We start from the raw sequence: 25,357 nt of genomic DNA, 5'->3' as shown, positions 1-25,357 counted from the left end.
TAGAAACATAGAAAATAGGTGCAGGAGTAGGCCATTTGGCCCTTCGATCCCGCACCACCATTCAATAAGATCATGGCTGATCATTCCCTCAGTACCCCTTTCCTGCTTTCTCTCAACACCCCTTGATCCCTTTAGCCATAAGGGCCATATATAACTCCCTCTTGAATATATTTAATGAACTGGCATCAACAACTCTCTACGGTAGGGAATTCCACAGGTTAACAACTCTCTGAGTGAAGAAGTTTCTCCTCATCTCGGTCCTAAATGGCCTACCCGTTATCCTAAGACTGTGTCCCCTGGTTCTGGACTTCCCCAACATCGGGAACATTCTTCCCGCATCTAACCTTCCCAGTCCCGTCAGAATCTTTTATGTTTCTATGAGCTCCCCTCTCATCCTTCTAAACTCCAGTGTATAAAGGCCCAGTTGATCCAGTCTCTCGTTATGTCAGTCCAGCCATCCCGGGAATCAGTCTGGTGAATCTTCGCTGCACTCCCTCAATAGCAAGAACGTCCTTCCTCAGATTAGGAGACCAAAACTAAACACAATATTCCAGGTGTGGCCTTACCAAGGCCCTGTACAACTGTAGTAAGATCTCCCTGCCCCTATACTCAAATCCCCTAGCTATGAAGGCCAACATACCATTTTCCTTCTTCACCGCCTGCTGTACCTGCATGCCAACTTTCAATGACTGATGAACCATGACACCCAGGTCTCGTTGCACCTCCCCTTTTCCTAATCTGCCGCCATTCAGATAATATTTTGCCTTCGTGTTTTTGCCCCCAAAGTGGATGACCTCACTTTTATCCACATTATACTGCATCTGCCAAGTATTTGCCCATTCAACTAACCTATCCAAGTCACCCTGCAACCTCTTTGTGTCCTCCTCACAGCTCTCACCGCCACCCAGTTTAGTGTCATCTGCAAACTTGGAGATATTACACTCAATTCCTTCATCTAAATCATTAATGTATATTGTAAAGAGCTGGGGTTCCAACACCGAGCCTTTTGGCACCCCACTAGTCACTGCCTGCCATTCTGAAAAGGACCCGTTTATCCCGACTCTCTGCTTCCTGTCTGCCAACCAGTTCTCTATCCACGTCAGTACATTACCCCCAATACCATGTGCTTTAATTTTGCACACTAATCTCTTGTGTGGGACCTTGTCAAAAGCCTTTTGAAAGTCCAAATACACCACATCCACTGGTTCTCCCTTGTCCACTCTACTAGATACATCCTCTCAAAATTTCAGAAGATTTGTCAAGCATGATTTCCCTTTCATAAATCCATGCTGACTTGGACCGATCCTGTCACTGCTTTCCAAATGCGCTGCTATTTCATCTTTAATAATTGATTCCAACGTTTTCCCCACTACCGATGTCAGGCTAACCGGTCTATAATTACCCGTTTTCTCTCTCGCTCCTTTTTTTAAAAATGGTGTTACATTAGCTACCCTCCAGTCATAACATAAGAATTAGGAACAGGAACAGGCCATCTAGCCCCTCATGCCTGCTCCGCCATTCAACAAGATCATGGCTGATCTGGCCGTGGACTCAGCTCCACTTACCCGCCTGCTCCCCATAAACCCTTAATTCCCTTATTGGTTAAAAATCTATCCATCTGTGACTTGAATACATTCAATGAGCTAGCCTCAACTGCTTCACTGGGCAGAGAATTCCAGAGATTCACAACCCTCTGGGAGAAGAAATTCCTTCTCAACTTGGTTTTAAATTGGCTCCCCCATATTTTGAGGCTGTGCCCCCTAGTTCTAGTCTCCCCGACCAGTGGAAACAACCTCTATCTTGTCCTATCCCTTTCATTATTTTAAATGTTTCTATAAGATCACCCCTCATCCTTTTGAACTCCGAGTAAAGAGCCAGTCTACTCAATATATCATCATAAGGTAACCCCCTCACCTCTGGAATCAGGCTAGTGAATCGTCTCTGTACCCCCTCCAAAGCTAGTATATCCTTAAGTAAGGTGACCAAAACTGTACGCGGTACTCCAGGTACGGCCTCAACAATACCCTGTGCAGTTGCAGCAGGACCTCCCTGCTTTTGTACTCCATCCCTCTCGCAATGCAGGCCAACATTCCATTCGCCTTCCTGATTACCTGCTGCACCTGCAAACTAACTTTTTGGCATTCATGCACAAGGAACCCCATGTCCCTCTGTACAGCAGCATGTTGTAATATCTCCCCATTCAAATAATATTCCCTTTTTTACTGTGTTTTTTTTTTTCCAAGGTGGATGACCTCACACTTTCCAACATTGTATTCCATCTGCCAAACCTTAGCCCATTCATTTAACCTATCTAAATCTCTTTGCAGCCTCTCTGTGTCCCCTACACAACCCGCTTTGCCACTAATCTTTGTGTCATCTGCAAATTTTGTTACACTACACTCTGTCCCCTCTTCCAGGTCATCTATGTATATTGTAAACAGTTGTGGTCCCAGCACCGATCCCTGTGGCACACCGCTAACCACCGATTTCCAACCCGAACAGGACCCATTTATCCCGATTCTCTGCTTTCTGTTAGCCAGCCAATTCTCGATCCATGCTAATACATTTCCTCTGACTCCATAGGAACTGATCCAGAGTCTATAGACTGTTAGAAAATGATTGCCAATGCATCCACTATTTCTATGGCCTCTTCCTTAAGTACTCTGGGATACAGACTATCAGGCCCAGGGGATTTATTGGCCTTCAATCCCATCAATTTCCCCAACAAAATTTCCCGCCTAATAAGGATATCCTTCAGTTACTCCTTCTCGCTAGACTCTCGGTCCCCTAGTACTTCTGGAAGATCTTCGAAGTGCTCCTTCCAGCGGGCCCTGACTGCCTCGGTGTCGTTGATGTGTGTCTCCCCGTTCTTGGCCAGCAGTGGGGTGGGGCCTTGGGTGTTTGGCCCGTAGGTGGCCTTGACTGCGGTGAAAAATCCTCGCACATCATGGCTGCCTGCCAGCTTCTGAATCTCCTATGCTTTCTCCATCCACCACCTGTTGTTTAGGTCGCAGGTTTTTTTGTTGGACCTCGGCCTTAAGCCGCCTGTAATGCTGCTTTGCTGCTCCCGAGTTGGGTTGTTTTAGGCTCAGAAATGCCCTGTGCTTGTGATCTATTAGCTCTTGGCTCTCCTGGTCATTCTCATCAAACCAGTCCTAGTGTTTCCTGGTTGAGTGACCAACCGTCTCTTTGCAGGCACTGGTAATAGAGGCCAGGAGGACCAAGCACTGTGGGCATTCTGCGTCTCGGGGTCATCAAGGCACGCCAGGTTAACAGTGAGGCACTGACTGTATAGGGCTCTCTAAGTTGCGTCTTTGAGTGCCCCGGCATTGACATTTTTGCGGCACTGCTTCTACTGCCGTCGCCGCTTTGGGGTTATGTTGATAATGATGGATGGATCACTGCCTAATCCGTTCCAACAGTCGTCAGCTCCTGTCATGGCGCGGGTGATGCGCACATCTTTGCAATCCCTGGCTCGGACGATGACTTAGTCGAGCAGGTGCCAGTGTTTGGAGCGAGGGTGTTGCCACGATGCCTTGTATTTGTCCCTCTGGCGGAACAAAGTGTTGGTAATGGCAAGGTCGTGTTCTAGACATTTTGTCAGGAGCAGGTACCGCTGGAGTTGGTTTTCCCTACCCCTTCTCTGCTGATCACGCCTCCCCAGAGGGCTATATCCTTGCCGACCCTGGCGTTGAAGTCACCGAGGAGGATCAGTTTTTCGTCTGCAATGACGCAGGTCAGGGATTTTTCAAGGCTGGAGTAAAAACCCTCTTTGGTCTCATCCGTTGCATCGAGTGTTGGGGTGTACGCACTGATGACTGGCGCATTGATTCCGGGATAGGGTGAGTCAGAGAATCATAAGACGTTCGTTAATCCCACAGGGGAGTCTCTGAGGCGGTCGACCAGCTTGTTTTTGATAGCGAAACCGACTCCGTGGAGGCGGCGTTCTTCCTCTGGTTTCCCTTTCCAGAAGAAGGTGTAACCTCCATCTTGTTCCTTGAGCTGGCCTTCCCCTGCCTGCCGGGTCTCGCTTAGGGCGGCGATGTCGATATCAAAGCGTCTAAGTTCCTGGGCAACTATGGCGGTGCGGCGTTTCGGCCTGTCACTGTTGGAGATGTCCGTGAGAGTTCTGACATTCCAGGTCCCGAACTTCATGTTACATGAGTGGAAGGTGCCTATGCGTGAGTTCTTTTAATGTGGGATGGCCATTGTGCACCGGCTACCGCACCGGCTTAGCTGAGCAAGGTCTTGGCCCAATGGCAAGGGGATCCAAGACGACTGGAGACCAGGCACTGCTGTGTGAGCCTAGTTGCCTACAGCGAGATGCGGGCCGTAAGCTCGGCGCTGAGTAGCGCCCTTCGATGAGATGCTAGGTGATCCGAGGTTTGACTGGGGGCAGGCATTGTGGTCCAATTTTTGGGGTGGTGTTCAGAGTGGAAGGAGGTCAGGGTGGTCACAGCCATTGTGCTCACCACGTGGTGGAGGAGAAAAGACCAGTTCGTCGCCGTTGGAGGAGAGGCCCAGCCGCCACTGGAGGGGAGGAGGCCCCGATCGCTGCTGGTGGAGCAGCTTAAATCGGCCACGTCCAGTGGGGAGCGTGAGGTAGGCCCAAACTTGTGGCCAGAGGCTCACCGGGCGTCGTCGGGCATCATGTGGAGCAGCTGAGTCAGCCACGTCCAGACAGGAGCGTGAGGTAAGTGTGGGGGAGAAGAGGTCCGAACGCTGCTGAAGAAGTCCAGTCGCCGCAGGAGGGGAAGAGGCTCAGTTGGAGGGTGGTCTGGTCGTCGCCGATGGGTGGAGGCTCGGAGGGAAGGCTCGCGCCTGAGGTAGGCCCAAATTTGTGGGATTTGGGTTTTAGGGTAAGAAATGCACCCCCTATTAGGGCTAGTTAAGATCCGGGGAAGCTTAAACTGGAAGGGTGGCGGGAGATTGGGGGTGAAAAGGATGGCAACAGATGGCAAGGATAAGGTTGTTTGGCAGGGGAGTTCCCTAGGGAGCTTATATACCCTTCAGTATAGACCAAGAATAACAGCATGTTGCATTTCTTTCAGTGTTAATGAGTAGATGGTGCAGAACTAGATGTTGATGGCTATGAATGTATTTTTTTCCCCCAAGCGCTTTCAGACTAGAGGGAACTCAGTGGTCCGGTCAACCTTAACTTAAATGCATTAAATGGAAGACTGACAGTGATGATGGTACGTGGGGAGGAGGAAAGAGTAGAATGGGAAATACGACATTAATCCTTGATTGTGACACTTTGTCATCCGTGTGTTTTTTTTTCTCTACGCTGCTGTCACTGATTACTACAATAGCAACTTGCATTTATATAGCACCTTTAATGTAGTAAAACATCCCAAGGTATTTCACAGGACTGGTTATCAAACCAAATTTGATACCCAGCCACATGAGATATTGGGACAGGTGACCAAAAGCTTGGTCAAAGAGGCAGATTTTAAGGAATGTCTTAAAGGAGAGAGAGATAGAAAGGTTTAGGGAGGGAATTCCAAAGCTTGGGACCTAGGCAGCTGATGACACGTCTGCAAATGGTGGAGCGATTATAATCGAGGGTGCACAAGAGGAGAGAATTGTTGGAATGCAGAGATCTTGGAAGGTTGTAGGGCTGGAGCAGATTAGAGATGGGGAGCAACGAAGCCATGGAGGGATTTGAAAACAAGGATTTGACTTGTTAGCAGCTGAGATCAAATCCAAACACTTCCAGGAAAGTGCAGATTGTTGGCATCTCTTGAGTGTTCAGTAGCTTCAAGTTTAATGTGCTTTTATCTGTGCATCTTTCTCGTTTGTTTTTTCCTCCCCAAATATTGTGGATTAAATTGCCTGTCTTTTCTAAATGTCATGAACTGTTTTAAAATCTAGACCGCCATGTGTATCTTGTGAATGAGAGTGTGCAGATACAGATACCAGATATTGTGTAACCATGCCAGTTTGAGAGGACAGCTTTTAACTTTTTTATTTATTTAATTATTATTTTTTTTTAATTCCTCTGTTTTTTGTTTCTTGTCAGTTTACCCTCCCCTTCAGATGTGAGCCTAGCTGGTAATTGTCTGGAGGCTGTTTAATCCAGGAGGTATCCTAGTGGAAACAGCTCCTGTCCAAACCTACCATCCACATAAGCACACGCCCAGCCTGGCTTGCTGGCGAGCATTCAGGAGTGGATAGCTGAACTATTTTGTCTTTCCTAAATCCTGGGATGGTGAGTGGCTCTCTGGCAATGCACAGCTAAACAAGCACAGATTGAGCATCGAACATAGGCCGTTCCATGTCTGTGCATCGGTCTATTCACCGAGGACAACTTTTAACCCTTCTGCTCAATTTCAAGACTCTTTTTTCATTGTAGTTGGCTCACCAAAATTTAGGTCATTTGGATAGGTGAAGGATAATGGAGTGTTGACCAGGAGTTCCAAGGCAGTAATGATAGTGTCATAAATTCAGTGCTAAATTTTGTACGTCAGAAGACTGTAAACTAATTGGGTAGCTCTTTCAAAGAGCAGGCGCGTTGGGCCGAATGGCCTCCGTCTGTGCTGTATGATTCGACAACTTGAAACTTGCTCTGATTCAGCTGCTCTGAGCAGTGTTATTAGCACTGCAAGGCGTTCTTGGGTCAGTTTCAGTATAATGGCCGGAACCAACTTCATAACAAAACTTTAAAGCCAGTCGTGACGAGCATTGAAACCACCCTCTCCGCTTAGCAAGTGAGCTACACCCTAGTCCAACACTGACCAATAGACTGCGTAGTGAAATTGGGCACTGGCTCCTCCCGTGTGTGTGTGTATAAAATACTGACATACATGTTTAATATTGCTAATTAAAATGAGTTTGCTGACGTTGTAATTGGTATTTGAGTGCTTAATTTATCTAAAACACACTTGTCAAATGAGTACTTTTTTTTGCTTTGCCTGATTTAATAACTGGAATCTGCTTCACTTAACACCATGAGAGAATGATATTGAAATATTTTCCAGAAAGGAACTTGTACAGTTGGGAGCTTTAGATCCACTTAAGGACTTGTACCTCGGAAAATTGGCCTTAACAAAGTTCCCTAAAAGCCCAGAAACTTGGATTCACAGGTTTGTAAATTAACCCCTTGTGCAGTGTTTTTTTTGTGGCACTTTGCTTAAACTGTTTCAGGTCAAATGAAATAAAGCGTTGCCTTGATCAGTGACTGTGTTTTGATGTATCACAGACTATTTTAGTGATTGCTAATGGAACTTTTCTCAAGCACCATACAAGCTTGATGGACATCAGATTGGATCATGGCTGATTTGTATCTTAACTTCACTTACCCGCCTTGGTTCCATATCCTTTACTACCCTTTGGCTAGCAAAAATCGTATCGACCTCCAATTTTAAAATTATTAATTGAGCAGGCATCTACTTTTTGTGGGAGTGAGGTTTGCACTTCTGCCACCTTTTGTGTGAAGAAGTGTTTTCACCAGGTGGAATTGGCTAGTGCCCAGATATATGACTCTTCTATTGCTTTTCCAGTTCCTTCCTCCCTCCTTACCCCCCGCCCCCTCCCCCCACACCTCCCAAAACAGGGGTTCTACATCCTCTGCTTGCACTGTTTAAATTGGGAAGTGAACTGAGTATGAATTGAATGGGTTTTATTTCCCACTCTGTCATGCTCAGACTTTATGCTCCAATGCTCAGTGTCGTGCCTCGTACATAAGCAAGGTGTCATTGTTGGAATGTTTTGAGGTTACTTTCCATTGAAAATTGCTTTAGAAAAAACTAATTTTAGATTCATTTGTTGCTCACTAAAGCTAACTAATGCGGGCAGGAAGAGGATGTTAACTAATTCCTTTCTCTCCCTGACCAACATAACCGATTAAGCTAAGTTTGTAACAATGCATTCAAGTAATATTCTTTCACATCTAAGCTGAAAACACCACCTCATTAAGTTAAGAATATCTATGTGCTTCAATTAGGAATAGGAAGCAACGTAGCAACCGGAGTAGGCCATTTAGCCCCTCAAGCCTCATGGCTGATCTGTGACCCAACTCCATATGCCTGCAATTGACACAGCATCATCCACTTCTAAGATCAGCCCCTGTATGTTCCATTCTGCACTGATGTTGGGCTCCGCTACGTTCCTTTGTCTCAAACCTGACCTCAAACTAACCTTTTTTTTTGCAATATTATGAGCTATAATTGAAGTGCAACTGTTTCTATAGTTCTACTTTGTAAATGTTAACACTGTGGATTAAGATAGGTATAATCCAGTGGATATGAACAATAATGGACATAAAAATACCCTCTGGTTCAACCAACCTGTCCCATACAATTGATATCTTGTGTATCAAGATATAGACTCCCCACCCTACCCCAAACCACGTGATGATCTGGGAGAGGGAAAAAAATTAAAGCCCTGGACGAAATTGGAGTGGGGTGGGTCAAATCCTGGAGATCAATCTGGCCCTGATAATTCCTGATAATTAAAGCTCTTCATTTGAACCAGTTAAATGAAGACCATGGTTAAAACACTTCCCTAGATAAATGTTTTGGAACTTTAATATATTTTATCATTTTGTTGGGGGAGGGGGACCAAATTAAATCACTTACCCTTTGTTTCAAAGGCTTGACTGACTTTTTTTTTTTAAAGAGACGCACATTTTTCCTTTAACCTGAGGCTATCCATGGTCATCGTCCAGCAGTTAAGATCCTGTTGTTTGCGACACTGAGCTAGTCATCTCTACTAACGTCTTGTAAAAATGGCTGACCCAATTGTCTATTTTGAAGGATGTATGAAAGGCAAGGTGGCTCTTTTCAGTTCATTGGATCTTAAATCACCACCTTACTTCCATTATTTTTCTGTGAAGAATGTAACTTTTTTCTTTACTTTAAAATTCAGTTTATGTAGCGGTACAATTGTTGGACAAATAAAGATATTGCCCGATTTGGGCAGTCCTACGCACTATTCGCTCGGCATTTACTTAAATTATTGTCCACATTGCATCTGTATACACTTCATGTCCAGATTTTCCAATTATAATGGAAACTATATGTAAAATTATCATACACTAGTTGCGCCCAGCAGAATTAGAGCCTGGAGCTAATTTGGGCCACGGTGTGCAGATATAATTCAGCCACCATTTTATAAAATTGTACATTTTGTCCTTATTTTTATGCTTTCATTATGAATTGCTATGTCTCTAATGGAAACTGCTTACAGAAATGTGTCACATTGTAATTGCATCTTCTCACCATTGTGGGGGTAGAGTGCAACTACAGTGTGACAAGTTTACATGGATAGTGTCTATCTATAAATGTGGATCTGGAAAGATATAATGGAAAATGTTGACTGGAAGAGACTGATGCAAGATTTTAAATTTGTACAGTATAAATCTATATTTTAAAATGTTTTGTTCTATTTTTAAAATGAGTCTTAATTATGGCACTAAAAATTGAGCACATCGAATCCTAGAATAGTACAGCACAGAAGGAAGCCATTCGGCCCATCGGAGTCTGCGCTGGCTCTTTCGAAGAGTCATGCGGTTAATGCCACCTCCCAGCTCTTTCCTCAAATCCCTATAATTTTTTTCCCCTTGAAGTATTTATCCAATTGCCTTTTGAAGGCTACTATTAAATATATATCAAGCAGTGCATTCCAAATCCTAACCACTTTTATCTCACTTCTGGTTCTAATCGGAATAAGGTGGATGAATTAACTGCGCAGATAGCTGTTAACGGATCTGATATAATTGGGATTATGGAGACATGGCTCCGGGGTGACCAAGGCTGGGAACTCAACATCCAGGGGTATTCAACATTTAGGAAGGATAGACAGAAAGGAAAAGTAGGTGGGGTAGCGTTCCTGGTTAAAGAGGAAATTAATGCAATAGTAAGGAAGGACATTAGCATGGGAACAAAGAAATGGCAGACCAGTTGAACAGATACTTTGGTTCTGTCTTCACGGAGGAAGACACAAATAACCCTCCGAAAGTACTAGGGGACTGAGGGTCTAGTGAGAAGGGGGAACTGAAGGATATCCTTATTAGCCGGGAAATTGATAGGATTGAAGGCCGATAAATCCCCAGGGCCTGATAGTCTGCATCCCAGAGTACTTAAGGAAGTGGCCCTAGAAATAGTGGATGCATTGGTGATCATTTTCCAACAGTCTATCGACTCGGGATCAATTCCTATGGACTGGAGGGTAGCTAATGTAACACCGCTTTTTAAAAATGGAGGGAGAGAGAAAGCGTGTAATTATAGACCGGTTAGCCTGACATCAGTGGTGGGGAAAATATTGGAATCAATTATTAAGGATGCAATAGCAGCGCATTTGGAAAGCAATGACAGGATCGGTCCAAGTCAGCGTGGATTTATGAAAGGGAAATCATGCTTGACAAATCTTCTAGAATTTTTTGAGGATTTAACTAGTAGAGTGGACAAGGGAGAACCAGTGGATGTGTATTTGGACTTTCAAAAGGCTTTTGACAAGGTCCCACACAAGAGATTGGTGTGCAAAATTAAAGCGCATGGTATTGGGGGTAATATACTGATGTGAATAGAGAACTGGTTGGCAGACAGGAAGCAGAGAGTCGGGATAAACTGGTCCTTTTCAGAATGGCAGGCAGTGACTAGTGGAGTGCTGCAGGGCTCAGTGCTGGGACCACAGCTCTTTACAATATACATTAATGATTTGGATGAAGGAATTAAATGTAATATCTCCAAGTTTGCAGATGACACTAAACTGGGTGTCGGTGTGAGCTGTGAGGGGGATGCTAAGAGACTGCAGGGTGACTTAGACAGGTTAGGTGAGTGGGAAAATGCATGGCAGATGCAGTATAATGTGGATAAATGTGAGGTTATCCACTTTGGGGGCAAAAACGCGAAGACAGAATATTATCTGAATTGTGGCAGATTAGGAAAAGGGGAGGTGCAACGAGACCTGGGTGTCATGGTTCATCAGTTATTGAAAGTTGGCATACAGGTGCAGCAGGTGGTAAAGAAGGCAAATGGCATGTTGGCCTTCATAGCGAGGGGATTTGAGTAGAGGAGCAGGGAGGTCTTACTGCAGTTGTACAGGGCCTTGGTATGGCCACACCTGGAATATTGTGTTCAATTTTGGTCTCCTAATCTGAGGAAGGACGTTCTTGCCATTGAGGGAGTGCAGCGAAGGTTCAGCAGACTGATTCCCGGGATGGCCGGACTGACATATGAGGAGAGACTGGATCAACTGGGCCTTTATACATTGGAGTTTAGAAGAATGAGAGGGGATCTTAACGAAACATACAAGATTCTGATGGGATGGGACAGGTCAGATGCGGGTAGATTGTTCCCGATGTTGGGGAAGTCCAGAACCAGGGGACACAGTCTTAGGATAACGGGTAGGCCATTTAGGACTGAGATGAGGAGGAACTTCTTCACTGAATTGTTAACCTGTGGAATTCCCTGCCGCAGAGAGTTGTTGAGGCCAGTTCATTGGATATATTCAAGAAGGAGTTAGATATGGCCCTTATGGCTAAAGGGATCAAGGGGTATGGAGAGAAAGCAGGAACGGGGTACTGAGGGAATGATCATCCATGATCTTATCAAATGGTGGTGCAGGTTCGAAGGGCCGAATGGCCTACTCCTGCACCTATTTTGTATGTTTCTATGATGTGGCATCTGTATGGGTAGAACTGCGGAACACCAAAGGGGCAGAAAACGCTAGTGGAGGTTGTGTACAGACCACCAAACAGTAGTAGTGAGGTTGGGGATGGCATCAAACAGGAAATTAAGGATGCATGCAATAAAGGTACAGCAGTTACTATGGGTGACTTTAATCTACATATAGATTGGGCTAACCAAACTGGTAGCAATACGATGGAGGATGATTTCCTGGAGTGTATAAAGGATGGTTTTCTAGACCAATATGTCGAGGAACCAACTAGAGAGCTGGCCATCCTATACTGGGTCTTGTGTAATGAGAGAGAATTAATTGGCAATCTTATTGTGCGAGGCCCCTTGGGGGAGAGTGACCATAATATGGTAGAATTCTTCATTTAAGATGGAGAGTGACACAATTAATTTAGACACTAGAGTCCTGAACTTAAAGAAAGGTAACTTCGGTGGTATGAGACGTGAATTGGCTAGAATAGATTGGCAAATGATCCTTAAAGATCCTTTATGAAGGGGAAATCATGCTTGACAAATCTTCTAGAATTTTTTGAGGATGTAAGGAGTAGAGTGGACAAGGGGGAACCAATGGATGTGGTGTATTTGGACTTTCAAAAGGCTTTTGACAAGGTCCCGCACAAGAGATTAGTGTGCAAAATTAAAGCACATGGTATTGGGGGTAATGTATTGACGTGGATAGAGAACTGGTTGGCAAACAGGAAGCAAAGAGTAGGAGTAAACGGGTCCTTTTCAGAATGGCAGGCAGTGACTAGTGGGGTACCGCAAGGTTCAGTGCTGGGCCCCCAGCTATTTACAACATATATTAATGATTTGGACAAAGGAATTGAATGTAATATCTCCAAGTTTGCAGATGACAGTAAGCTGAATGGCAGTGTGAGCTGTGAGGAGGATGCTAAGAGACTGCAGGGTGACTTGGACAGGTTAGGTGAGTGGGCAAATGCATGACAGATGCAGTATAATGTCGATAAATTTCAGGTTATCCACTTTCGTGGCAAAAACAGGGAGGTGGAATATTATCTGAATGATGACAGATTAGGAAAAGGGAGGTGCAACGAGACCTGGGTGTCATGGTACATCAGTCATTGAAATTGAAATGTGGCATGCAGGTACAGCAGGCGGCGAAGAAGGCAAATGGCATGTTGGCCTTCATAGTGATGGGATTTGAGTATAGGAGCAGGAAGGTCTTACTGCAGCTATACAAGGCCTTGGTGAGGCCACACCTTGAATATTGTGTACAGTTTTGGTCTCCTAATCTGAGGAAGGACATTCTTGCTATTGAGGGAGTGCAGCGAAGGTTCACCAGACTGATTCCTGGGATGGCAGGACTGATATATGAAGAAAGACTGGATTGACTAGGCTTATATTCACTGGAATTTAGAAGAATGAGAGGGCATCTCATAGAAACATATATAATTCTGTCGGAATTAGACAGGTTAGATGCAGGAAGAATGTTCCCGATGTTGGGGAAGTCCAGAACCAGGGGTCACAGTCTAAGGATAAGGGGTAAGCCATTTAGGACCGAGATGAGGAGAAACTTCTTTACTCAGAAAATTGTGAACCTGTGGAATTCTCTACCACAGAAAGTTGTTGAGGCCAGTTCATTAGATATATTCAAAAGGGAGATGGATGTGGCCCTTACAGCTAAAGGGATCAAGGGATATGGAGAGAAAGCAGGAATGGGGTAGTGAAGTTGCATGATCAGCCATGATCATATTTAATGGTGGTGCAGGCTCGAAGGGCTAAATGGCCTTCTGTACCTATTTTCTATGTTAATCACCTTAAATCTGCGCCCTGAAAATCTCCTCTGAACCTTCTTTGCTCTAAGGAAAACAGTTCCCAGCTTCTTGAGTCTATCCACGTAACTGTAATCCTTCATCCCGGGAACCATTCTCGTAAACCTCTTCTGTACCCTTTCCAAAGCCTTCACGTCCTTCCTAAAGTGTGCTGCCCAGAATTAGACACAATTAGACACAATGGCCCCAAGTTTCCACACGCGGCAAAACAGGCGCCCCTCCGAGCCGGGTGCCCGTTTTACGCGGCGAAAACGGCGCCCGGAAAAAAAAAAGCGGTATTCACGAGCGCCTTACAGCTCGATGTCTGCTTGGCGTGGCGCACAGGGGGTGGAGCCTACCACTTTGTAAGTGGGAGGGGGCGGGTACAGTTTAAATGAGTTTTTTTGGTGCCGGCAACCCTGCGCGTGCGCGTTGGAGCGTTCGCGCACGCGCAGTCTGAAGTAAACATTGGCACTCGGCCATTTTAAAAAGTGCTGCAGAAAAAGTGAAAATTTGTTTATTGAACCCTTGCAAAGGCTTGCATTTTAATTTTCTTGATATTTCTGTGTGTGAGGGAGTGCATTCTGTAATTAAAGATAGACTGTGATAAATGGGACACATGCACTTGTTTGAGACTATTCAAATTCTTTGTAGCTGTTCCATTTTTAACATTTTTTAATAAAACCACATTGCCCTTCCATGATCAGCACTGAGGCTTCTTCCAGCTTTCTCCCCCTGCCGTCGGTCGGTCCCGACGGCAAACCGCTGCCTCAAGTAATGAGGCTTCTTCCAGCTTTCTCCCCCTGCCGTCGGTCGGTCCCGACGGCAAACCGCTGCCTCAAGTAATGAGGCTTCTTGCAGCTTTCTCCCCCTGCCGTCGGTCGGTCCTGACGGCAAACCGCTGCCTGAAAGACCTACCTTGAAGCACTTTCACACAGGTAGGAACATGGTTTATTTAATCTTTTCTTTGCTTATAAATTTTTATTCAGGTTGGATTTATTTGTATAATATTTGTATAAGTATAACTAAGGATTTATTGTAGAATTTAATGACTTCCCTCCCCCCCCACCCCCCACCTCGTTCCCGACGCCTAATTTGTAACCTGCGCCTGATTTTTTAATGTGTAGACAAGGTTTTTTCAAGCCTACAAAAATCTTCACTTGCTCCATTCTAAGTTAGTTTGGAGTACGTTTTCACTGTGGAAACTTTCAAATCAGGTGTCAGTGGCCGGGACACGCCCCCTTTTGAAAAAAAAATTCTGTTCAAAAGTGAAACTGTTCTACCTGACTAGAACTGCAGAAAACTTAAATGTGGAGAATTCCGATTTCTAAGATACTCCGTTCTCCACCAGTTGCTCCTAAAAATCAGGAGCAAATCATGTGGAAACTTGGGGCCAATACTCCCAGCTGGGGCCTAACCAGTGATTTATAAAGGTTTATCATAACTTCCTGGCTTTTGTATTCTATGCTTCTATTTATAAAATCCAGGATCCCATATGCTTTATGAACTGCTTGTTAACCTGTCCTGCCACCTTTAAATATTTGTGCACAAACACCCCCCCAGGTCTTTCTATTCCTGCACCCCTCTTAAAATTGTACCATTTAGCTTGCATTGTCTCTTCTCATTCTTCCTACCAAAATGTATCTCCTCATTTTTAGCAGGAGAGTAGCTATCTTGCTGGTGCATGTGGTATGCATTATCTTTTTTCTTTGAGGATAAGTTCGCACTATGCCTGTCTGATCTCTAATGGGTGTGTCATTTTATTTCGTAAAAGACGCTGGGTATTTCAGAAGGTCGTTCAGGGAATTTGTCTTCCGCATTCGAGGAGTAACGGTAACTTGGGAATGGTATCAACTGAACAAATGCATCGAATAATCCAGGATGAGATGGCTGTCTGCTCTGCAGCTGCTGGAAGGTATCCAAGTAATTATAATGCCTGGTCCCATCGCATCTGGGTCCTGCAGCACGTGGCAAAGTGCAATCTTAAGGTACGCTCGGTAATCCTTCTTACAAAGTATAAAATATTTACAGCACAGAAACAGGCCCTTTGGCCTAACTGGTTTATGCCCCAGACGAGCCACCCCTCTTCATCTCACCCCATCAATACAACCTTCTATTTTCTCCCTCATGTGCTTATCTAGCTTCTCCTTGTATCGATCTATGCTATTTGCCTCAACCACTCCCAGTGGTAGCGAGTTCTAACCACTCTCTCTGGGTAAAGAGGTTTCTCCTGAATTCCCTATTGGAATTATTAGTGACTATCTTATGGCCCTTAGTTTTGGTTCCTCCCCGCCCCCCCCCGGCCCTCCCAGCAGAAACATCTCTAGGTCTACCCTATTGAATCTGTTCATTATTTTAAAGATTCCTATCAAGCTGGCCTCTTTTTTTTCTAAAGAAGAGACCTAGCCTGTTCCATTTGTTTATGGGAGTCGAATACCTTGTTTAATACTTGCTGTACATTTGCCCCAGATTCTTCTCGATGAATTGTCCAATACCAAGTACTGGGTGTCCACCCACGTATCTGACCATAGCGGTTTCCATTACCGTCAGTTCCTGCTGAAGTCTGTGGCGGGCAATTCTAGAAGCGCAGCTGTGACAAACACTGGGGCATTCATGAGGAAACCTTCCAATAAAGACCATCGTGCCAGTCTTCCCGCACACATGAAGGAAGAAAGTGCATCTGTAGAGGCACATACTGCAGATGTACCACTCATGATTGAAGAGGAAATGGAGCTTTGCACCGACCTCATTGAGTCGTACCCAGGCCACGAGGCTCTCTGGTGTCACAGGTAAACTGACTGATGTGAACTATACCCTCTTTTTTTTATGCATTTAATTTCCTTTTGGAGGTTATGGCTATAGGAGGGGAGAGGGGGAATACAGTATTTCCTAACCAGAATTGTAGCTTTGAGCAATGCCACTAGATGGTGCTAAACTAACAAACTAACACTGGTTACCTTGAACCAATATTTTTCATTAACTTTTGAAGGCCACACTAAGCAATCCAACATGCTGCACCACAGAATGATGGATCCCTGGTCTCATAGAATCATGCAGCACAGAAGGAGGCCATTCGGCCCATCGTGCCTGTGCCACTTCTCTGAAGGAGCTTTAGTAACCCCCCACCCCCCCCTTTCTCTTTCCCCCCCCCCCCCTCCACGCTCGTTCCCATTGCCATTCAAATATTTCCTCTTCCAAGTATTTATCCAATTCCCTTTTGAAAGTTACTGTTGAATCTGCATCCACCGCCCTTTCAGACGATTGCAACAACTTGCTACATTTTAAAAACAAAAATTCTCCATCTCCCCTCTGGCTCTTTTGCAGCTTGCCTTAAATTGACATCATTTGAACACTACCATTTGCGCCACTAATCCTGAACGAGCTTGTTGGTCTCTGAATCCAGTAATGCAGCTTGTTATTTCAACGTATGGGGGAAAAAAACAGAACTTGCATTCCCCAAAGAGAGCATAAACTTGAATTTCAGATTCTTAAGGAGAAAGGTTCTCTCAATAATATTGCACCATTTTAAGTACATACTGCAAATCTCGGTCTATAGTTGTAGCATATATGTTGTCTACAACTCTCTTCCTGCAGTTCTTTACATGGCATGCCCCTGGTTATGTATCTGCAATCCTGGACAGCTGCTAAGTGAAGGCTGGGAGAAAAATGAAAGGAACGATGTTTCAATTGGAGTCCCTTTCACATATTTTGTAGAGACTGTGATAGCCTTATTTCCAAACAATCCACCTGAAACCCTAGCCCCCCCTCCTGGGAGACCTGAGATGTACAAAACAACATCACTTCTGCAAATCACACATCCAGGGAAAGGGGCCATAACTGGTCTCTTGTGAACATACAAAATTGACAGGCAGGAAAAGACGAGCTGATCCATCCAGTCTGGCCCACAACACGATGGCTGGATCATCACGGCAAAACACTACTTTTTCACTTCCTCACAGCCATATAATCTCTTGGGAAATGCCAAAAAAAACAGGGCCAATAAGGGAAAAATACTGTTAAATTCCTCTCCGACCCCAATCCCCCTCAGGCCATCGAAACCAGTTCAGGAGATCACACGGATCAAGTATAAACCCACTTACCTTCTATATGATGCACCCACCACATCACCTGGCAACACATTCCAGAGGCTCACTACTCTCTAGAACTGTCAACATCCAGCCTATTCCCACTCTTGCACAGTTTAAACTCTTGAACTGTATTATGAACCACAAGAGTTTTTAGTTGAATTCAATGGGTTCTCTATGTGGATGAAACAGTAACCTCCAAAACCCACGATCTCTACCACTTAGAAGGACATGGGCAGCAGGCGCATGGGAACACCATCACCTGCAAGTTCCCCTCCATGTTGCACACCATCCTGACTTGGAAATATATTGCCGTTCCTTTGTCGCTGGGTCAAAATTGTGGAACTCCCTCCCTGACACAACTGTAGGAGTACCTTCACTTCACGGACTGCAGCAGTTCAAGAAGGCGGCTCACCACCACCTGCTCGAGGGCAATTAGGGTTGGGCAATAAATGCTGGCCTTGTCAGCGACGCCCACATTAATTTTTTTTTAAAACTCGCTAAAAGGGCCCCGCTGACTGGTAACGTTTACTGAAATATTTTATCTGAAAGTGAGAAACTTTGCATGGATAAAGCAGACTATCTTGGGTTATAATCGTTTTTGATAGGATAGTGTTGCAGCAAGTTCGGTCCCAAATGGAATCCATTTAATCAAAAGCGAAATACCGCGGATGCTGGAAATCTGAAAATGCTAGAAATACTCAGCAGGTCAGGTAGCATCTGTGGAGAGAAAAACCGAGTTAATGTTTCAGATCAATGACCTTTCGTCAGAACTGAAAGATGTTAGAGATTTTAGAGTTTATAAGCAAGTAGAGGCAGGGAAAAAGGGGGAGAGGGAAAAGAGGAGAAAAAACAAAGGGGAAGGTCTGTGATAGGGTGGAAGGCAAGAATGATTACATGAAAAAGGATGGTACAAGACAAAGAGGGTGGTAATGGGACAACTCCCATTTAATGTTGATTTTGCTGTATTCTGATTTCTTTCTAATACGGAAGTATATTTTTAAAAAAAATTAACACTCAACCGTCAGTACTAATGCTGTTCAGTTTCTACCAAGATGTCATTTGGTTTGGTCTTAATCTGTATTGTTTATAATTTTATGTGGTAGTTTGAAACCGATATTTTCCAGTCACCCAGCAAAGATATTAATGTAAAATCTATCCAGTTTTAAATTGTGCCCACTTGCACATCCCCGATTTCCATCGCTCTGCCATTGGAGGCCGTGCCTTCAGCTACCTAGGCCCTAAACTCTCGAATTCCCTCCATAAACCTCTCTGCCAGTCTACTTCTCTCTCCTCCATAAAACCTACCTCCGTGACCACCTGTCCTAATATCTCATGTGCCTCAGTGTCCAATTTTGTTTGATAATCACTCCGGTGAAGCGCCTTGGGACATTTTACTATGTTAAAAGTGCAGCTTGTTGTCATAAATGATAAGTTATATTTACTGTTGGATGTAAGCAGCTATAAGCATCAGTTTCTCTACCTTATGTTTTTTTACCCAGGAGGTGTGTGTTTTACCTTTGGTATTGCTGGAACAGAGAGCGTCTCCAGATCTCATCTGACTCCAGCAACAGGGGTGATGGAACGGTGAACAATTTGCAGATGGCCACTGCAGGCAGTTACTCCTGTCAAGGCATGGATGTCGATGGTGGTGCGGCAGACTCGGCCAAGCAAGGCTACACCCAGGAGACCAAACGTTTGAAACGTGGCCCTTCGCTAGACTTGCACAGTTTGCTGGAAGAACACCGCTTCATTGATGCAATCCTAGCGGGTTGCACTAACTCGGAGCAAGCCAGATTTGCTACTGCTTACAGGAAGTGGTTAGACACAGTTATAGGTCAGTAGTTGCGAGAGTTCAAATGTATTTAAGTTGGTCTTAAATCCAGCTCCCTAACAATGATATTCTGTTTTGAGCACCTATGTTGCATGGCACCTTTGGTAAGGGAACATTCAGTATGTTGAATCCAAATTAAAGGGGGTATTAACTGGAACTAATCCTCACTTTATTTTTTAAAAAGCTACATTTGTGGAAGCTTATTACACAGAAATAAACTTGAAGAAAAAGTCTGCAAACTGGGATGTTACAAACTCCAGCTGATTTTCAAATTTCAATGTTAGGGACTTTTATTCATGTCTCTCAATTTCCATTTGAAAAATATACACTTGTGCATTATCCATTTTATATATGCATAAATTATCAACTAATGGATTGTAAATACAATTGAAACTGCGAAAATGTCAATTATTTTTCCTAACTACCCTCCAGGAAATTAGACTTCCGATGATTTTAAAATTTCAGTCTACTCCCTGCTAGTTCTGCAACATTTTAGTTTAAAATTATCACTGCACAATTTATATTCAGGATAAAGAATGGTTATTGTTCAGGAGTTAATCAAACCGATTAAACAAGTAGGGATGCAAGATGAAACTGCAAACCCTACTTGTGCTGCTGAATTTATAACCTTATTTGCCTTGTGAATAATATGTAGCACTAATTGAAAAAGTTGACTCCATGGTGTGTACAAATATCTGCGAAGTCGCTGATTCCCTGTTGCTGTGGAGTATCTTTGCTCCTATTTCTTCCATTTAATCCAATTCAGATATGACTTTCCTTAATTGTCATCTCCCTGTGTATCAAGTTGGTGTTTAGTTATTTTGAGGTATGTACAGTAAAGTTGCATTTTTCAGGTAATCTGTTACAGCAGCGCAATGAAAAGCGAGTGCTTCCTTCTGGAACAGAATATACTGCTGGCTACTGTGGTGCGAGTGTTGTATCAGATTGTGGTTGGTATACAAGTCTCCAATTTCACTTTTTTAATAAAATGCACATTTTTGCTACTGGCCTTAAGGCTAGCATAGCTGATCTTGTTCAAAGCGAGACTTGATCGAAGGTGATGCAGTTTTAAAAAAAAAAAAATTATTGAATAAAGGGATGGTGTGACATTAAGCTGTGGACTTGATTACCGTCACTTTTTAAGTGACATGAATTCTGGCCAATGAATAGGAAAACTTAAGAATCTTGCAAGAAATTAAGATGTGCACTGGTGATCGATCACTTGTTTCAGTGGATATTTTAACCAGCTTAAATGAAGGTTCCAAAATGGGTAAATAACAAGGAATGGTTGTCATCTGCTCTCTTTCCTTCTCTTCTACCCCCATAATATCTTAATACAGTAAACTGACATGGAAGAATTATAGAATGATACAGCACCGAAGGAGGCCATTCGGCCCATCGTGCCTGCGCTGGCTCTTTTGAAAGAGCTATCCAATTAGTCCCACTCCCCCTGCAAATTTCTTCCCAGTAAGTATTTATCCAATTCCCTTTTTGGCAGTGCATTCCAGATAATAACTGTGTTTATATTAAAATAATTTTCCTCGTTTCCCCCTCTAGTTCTTTTGCCATTTGCCTTAAATTTACATAATTGATCTCTAAAATGTTATTGAATCCAGTTTGTTTGGAGTTAGTTGAATCCAGTAATGCTTGATATTTCAACTTAAAAGAAAAAGACCGAACTCTCACTCCTCAAAGAGCTTTTTAAAAAAAAATGAATTTCAGATTCTTTGAAAGAAGAGACGTTCATTTAACAATATTGGTATTATTTTGCGCCATTTTAAGTATGTACTGTAAGTATTGATATACAGTTGCAGCATATCTTGTCTACAAGACACTTCAAATATATCTTCAAATCCTCAGTCTTTTCCTTATGACTGTAAAATGGCCATTCCTAAGTAAGGAAGCATAATTTTATTTTAAACATAAGCAAATGCAAGTTCTCAAGTGTTGTGACTGTGCTTACCAGATCAATTCTGGCTTTGCTTCCTTTGTCCTGTGCAAGGATTAGACCATACAGAGTAGTTCCAATAACCGGATTAATGATTAAAACACTCGCGAGCTATTGTGCTGGAGGTATGAGACAACTGCCTCCAGATGCTTTTGGGTTGAAGTGTAAAATCAAACCAGAACAAGATAGTTATGCTGAAATGAATGTGTAGGTTAAATACGGCCCATTTTAAAGTCAATCCGACCTGTAAACTAGTTTTGTTTAAATTCAATATTCATTGTCTGATTTATTACATGCATTGGTCAAAACAAAGGCATAATCTGAAGTTGACCATTACATTACTTGTATTTTTTTTTAAAGTGCAAATCCTTGGGTCAGCTGTGGACCATGCTCAAGGGGCTAAATGCCCTACTCCTGTTCCTATATCTCCTCAAAGTAGTAAGAGTAAAACTGTACAACATTCCTAGCAGGAAGTGCTGGTGAAATGGCAGAATCAAGTGTTTGCATCTGTGTAATAGAAACATATGGTCGACTAATATTGTTCACAACACTAATAGTATGCAGTAGATGTGCAGCAAGTTTTGCATCTTCTACATAATGAACATATTTAGTGCGTCATTACTGCAGGCCTATATCTCTGTACATACTTTAAACAAATGTAGTTTGTGAGTGGTTGAGTTGCCATCCGTTCTATAGAATTGCTACTTGAAACAAGACTGTATATAGCCAACTATTCCACTCCAACACTAATGTTTTTACAGGACTTCCCCTTTACAAATATATGTTCTGAGCATCTATAGGAGGATCTCAGAATTTTTTTTAAGACACCCTTCCACTTGACTTTCAGACTTTCATTGGATAATGTGAGCAACATCATGCAGTTCTCCTCTCTATAATTTCTCTAGACATTAAAATGTTAAGATGATTTTATTTGTACAGATCTTTTAAAATAAAGAAGCAATATAAAAAAACAACTCAGTACTGTAAAGAAATTAAGATATTAGCAGCTTTATGGCAGTAACCTGTGCATAATATTTGCAATGTTGTTGCTGAAAAATAGTGCACAAATCTCTTCAAAAAGCAGATTTACTTTCATTGTAACTCATTTTAGGTTTTCTTTTGTAGTATTCATTACCTGTATATTGGAAAGGTCACCCTAAAGTTAATGTGTCTTTAGTGACCTTAATTGTACTGTGCATCAGTGTTATGCTTTTAACATTTGCTAGCATTCAGAGTTCCATTTATTATTTTTCTCCAAATATAAACTCAATTAACACATTTTCTACAAACCTGAAATTCGGGAACATTACGGGCACTTTTTTTAGTTAAGTCTTACAATGTAGTAACAGCGCACTTGTCTACACAGTAAATTCCTGCTCCTTGCTTTGCTGTTCAGGGAATGGGCGTGGGGAAAGAGGGGCCAAGTATAGTTCAGGTACTTCTCTGCAGGGAGGAAGGGGAACATGAATAGTTGAATTGCCCCTAGGCTGTTTGAAGCAGATAAGTCAAGTGCCCAACCCAGGCTCTCGGGAATAAAAATGGAAAATGCTGCAAAACACTCAGCTGGTCAGATGGCATCTGTGGAGAGAGAAACAGATTTTTGTCAGAACTGGAAGTAGTTAGGGATGTAACAGGTGAGGCAGGGAAAGGAAGGTCTGGGATGAAGACAGGAGAGATTAAATGACAAATGATGATGCAAGGCCAAAGGAGGTAGTAATGGGACAAGTAAAGAAACAAAAGATAGATCTTGAGGACCTGTAAATAGCAACAGTAGAACCATTACCAACACATGCTCTCTGTAAAACCGGGAGCAGTGGTTATGATCTGAAATGATTGAACTGTATGTTGAGTGCAGAAGGCTGTAAAGTGCCTAATCGAAAGACCGGGGAATCGTGTCATGTGGGGGACCAAAAATGAAGGGGGACTTTTCTTAATCTACAAGAGTACACAAAATTTAACTTTCACTCAAATCACTCCCAGATCCCGTTGGTACTTAAACCCTGAGAGAAGTTTTGGAGAAGAAAAATCCATGTGAAAAAATTTGGGAGAGGTGAAAGAAAATAGTTTTAGAGCTTGTTTTGACCAACTTTCCATTTTGAAGAATGAATTCGTCTGTATTTTCATCCAATAATTACTCTACTGGAGCAAAAGCTTCCAGGAAGATCAGTTTAGTTTTACTAATTGCCTACATTAGGGTCTTGGTAAATGTAATCAACCTCTTTATGTTTTAGGAATGCTGCATGCTAGCCATGTTCCAGTACTAGAAAGACAGGAAATTCTGTGGAAAGGAGCCTCAAAATACAATAGTCCTATGCAAGAGGCTTCCTTGTAGCTATCTTGTTTGTGCCATTGAGTGGCATAAAATGCTATAGTGCTGCTCTGTCAAAATTAGTATTGTTATATAGTCGTGGCATCTGTTATTTATTGTTAGAGATGTTTTATACCTACACGGATTTAAAAACCATATTTAGAAAGTGATGTAGTTATTGAGCTGGATTGTAAATTAACTTTTTATTTATTCTGTAGTGGAGATGCTTTTAATAAAAATGTTCTCTGTATAATTTACCTACTTGTAAATAATGGCCTTGTTGCAATTATGGGAGTGCTTTAACATGTAATCTGCTAAAAGCTTTTGAAATAGTTTCCTCATGCGTAATTGTATTTGTGTATTACAGAACTGTACCCTAAAGCGTTGATACTTTATTGATCCTACAATAGCAGTTGTAATTATATTTTGTTGGTCACGCTAAAACCATAAAACTGCTTGCGGGGTCTAATGATCTCACAGTTCAACCCTGCCTGTACATTTTTTTAAATAACTTTGGCAGGATCTTTATGTATTTTAAAGCCCCTTCTGTAAAACTTATTCTTCAATCCTTACTACCTACTGAAGAATTCGACAGCTGTCCTTGGGCTGGTGTGAAGCCAAACCAGTGGAGTTACTGCTTTAGCAATCCTAGTTTCACAAACATTTCTGGAAAGACCGAAATTTGGAAATTGTTGTGCTGGTTTAGACAACTGCTCGAGTCACAAGCAACATCACAAGTTACTACACAAGCAGAAATTTTTTTTTTTGAGAAAATGTTAGGATTGGTGATCACCACCTCACTGACAGAATCCAATATAGAACTATTACTAAATGCCTGCTTTTCTAATTAAAATAAACAGTATAGTACAGTGTGCGAGAAGGAAGCCCTGCAGGGGATAGAATATTCTCCTCTTCATAAATCATTCATGAGGACTGATGAGATCATTTGTCTTGTTGCCCCTATTTGCAAGACTAAATCCTAATGAGGTGCTGAGACAAAATGTGTTTGCTGCTACAAAACTATTTCCATATCATTTTTTAAGTCTAGACAGGTTTTATACACACACATTCAACAGTAGCCTTCAAAAGGAATTAGATAAATACCTGGAGAAAAAATTGCAGGGATATGGGAAAAGAGCCGGGGTGTGGGACGAATTGGATTACTCTTCAAAAGATCCGGCACAGACTCGATGTGCCGAATAGTGCCGCACTATTCTATGATTCTATATACTTGGGAAAACCATCATACCTGATTAATATACCATTCCAATCCAATGGTTCTAACCAGGTCATGAGATACATAGAATGCATAGCACAAAAACAGGCTATTAGGCCCAACCGTTCTGTGCTCCCACCTTACTTCATCTCATCCTCTCAGCATATCCTCTATTCATTTCTCCCTCATGTGCTTATCTAACTTCCCCTTAAATGCATCTGTGCTATTGTGTGGTTCATTTATGCTTCCAATTACCCGGACCTCCACTCCTAGTTTAGTGTCTGCTGGCTTTCATGTTAAGTCAAAAATGCTGCATTTAATATATCAGTATAAATTCACAAAATGTTCTTCTATTCTGTACTGACAAAACCAAGCATGCTACAACATACTTTCATTTAAAGATCAAACTATTCTCTAAAGCCAGGCAATCAAAATGCTAAACAAATACAGAAAGTGCAGAAAGCACACACACATTAGTTGGTACCTCTGGCTGGAACAGACAGTTGGCCCTTCAGAAGTGAAAAATAAGAGAGATGAACCAGTGGATTCACAGGA

The 25,357-nt window shown here is 42.8% G+C and overlaps 1 protein-coding gene across 1 annotated transcript in view; it reads left to right on the top strand.

The window, feature by feature from the left end:
* ptar1 (protein prenyltransferase alpha subunit repeat containing 1) overlaps nucleotides 1–23,967 on the top strand; it is a 32,918-nt gene extending 8,951 nt beyond the window's left edge. The window contains exons 4-7 of the mRNA XM_070887347.1: nucleotides 6,981–7,085; nucleotides 15,186–15,399; nucleotides 15,881–16,200; nucleotides 18,999–23,967. Of these exons, the coding sequence (XP_070743448.1) occupies nucleotides 6,981–7,085; nucleotides 15,186–15,399; nucleotides 15,881–16,200; nucleotides 18,999–19,341 (982 nt within the window). The 3' untranslated portion in view covers nucleotides 19,342–23,967. The remainder of the gene's footprint in view (nucleotides 1–6,980; nucleotides 7,086–15,185; nucleotides 15,400–15,880; nucleotides 16,201–18,998) is intronic.
* Nucleotides 23,968–25,357: the final 1,390 nt, after the last annotated feature.

Source organism: Pristiophorus japonicus, chromosome 1, assembly GCF_044704955.1.
Source record: "Pristiophorus japonicus isolate sPriJap1 chromosome 1, sPriJap1.hap1, whole genome shotgun sequence".
NCBI classification, from domain to species: Eukaryota; Metazoa; Chordata; class Chondrichthyes; family Pristiophoridae; genus Pristiophorus; species Pristiophorus japonicus.
This window is presented reverse-complemented; position numbering and strand designations above follow the sequence as displayed.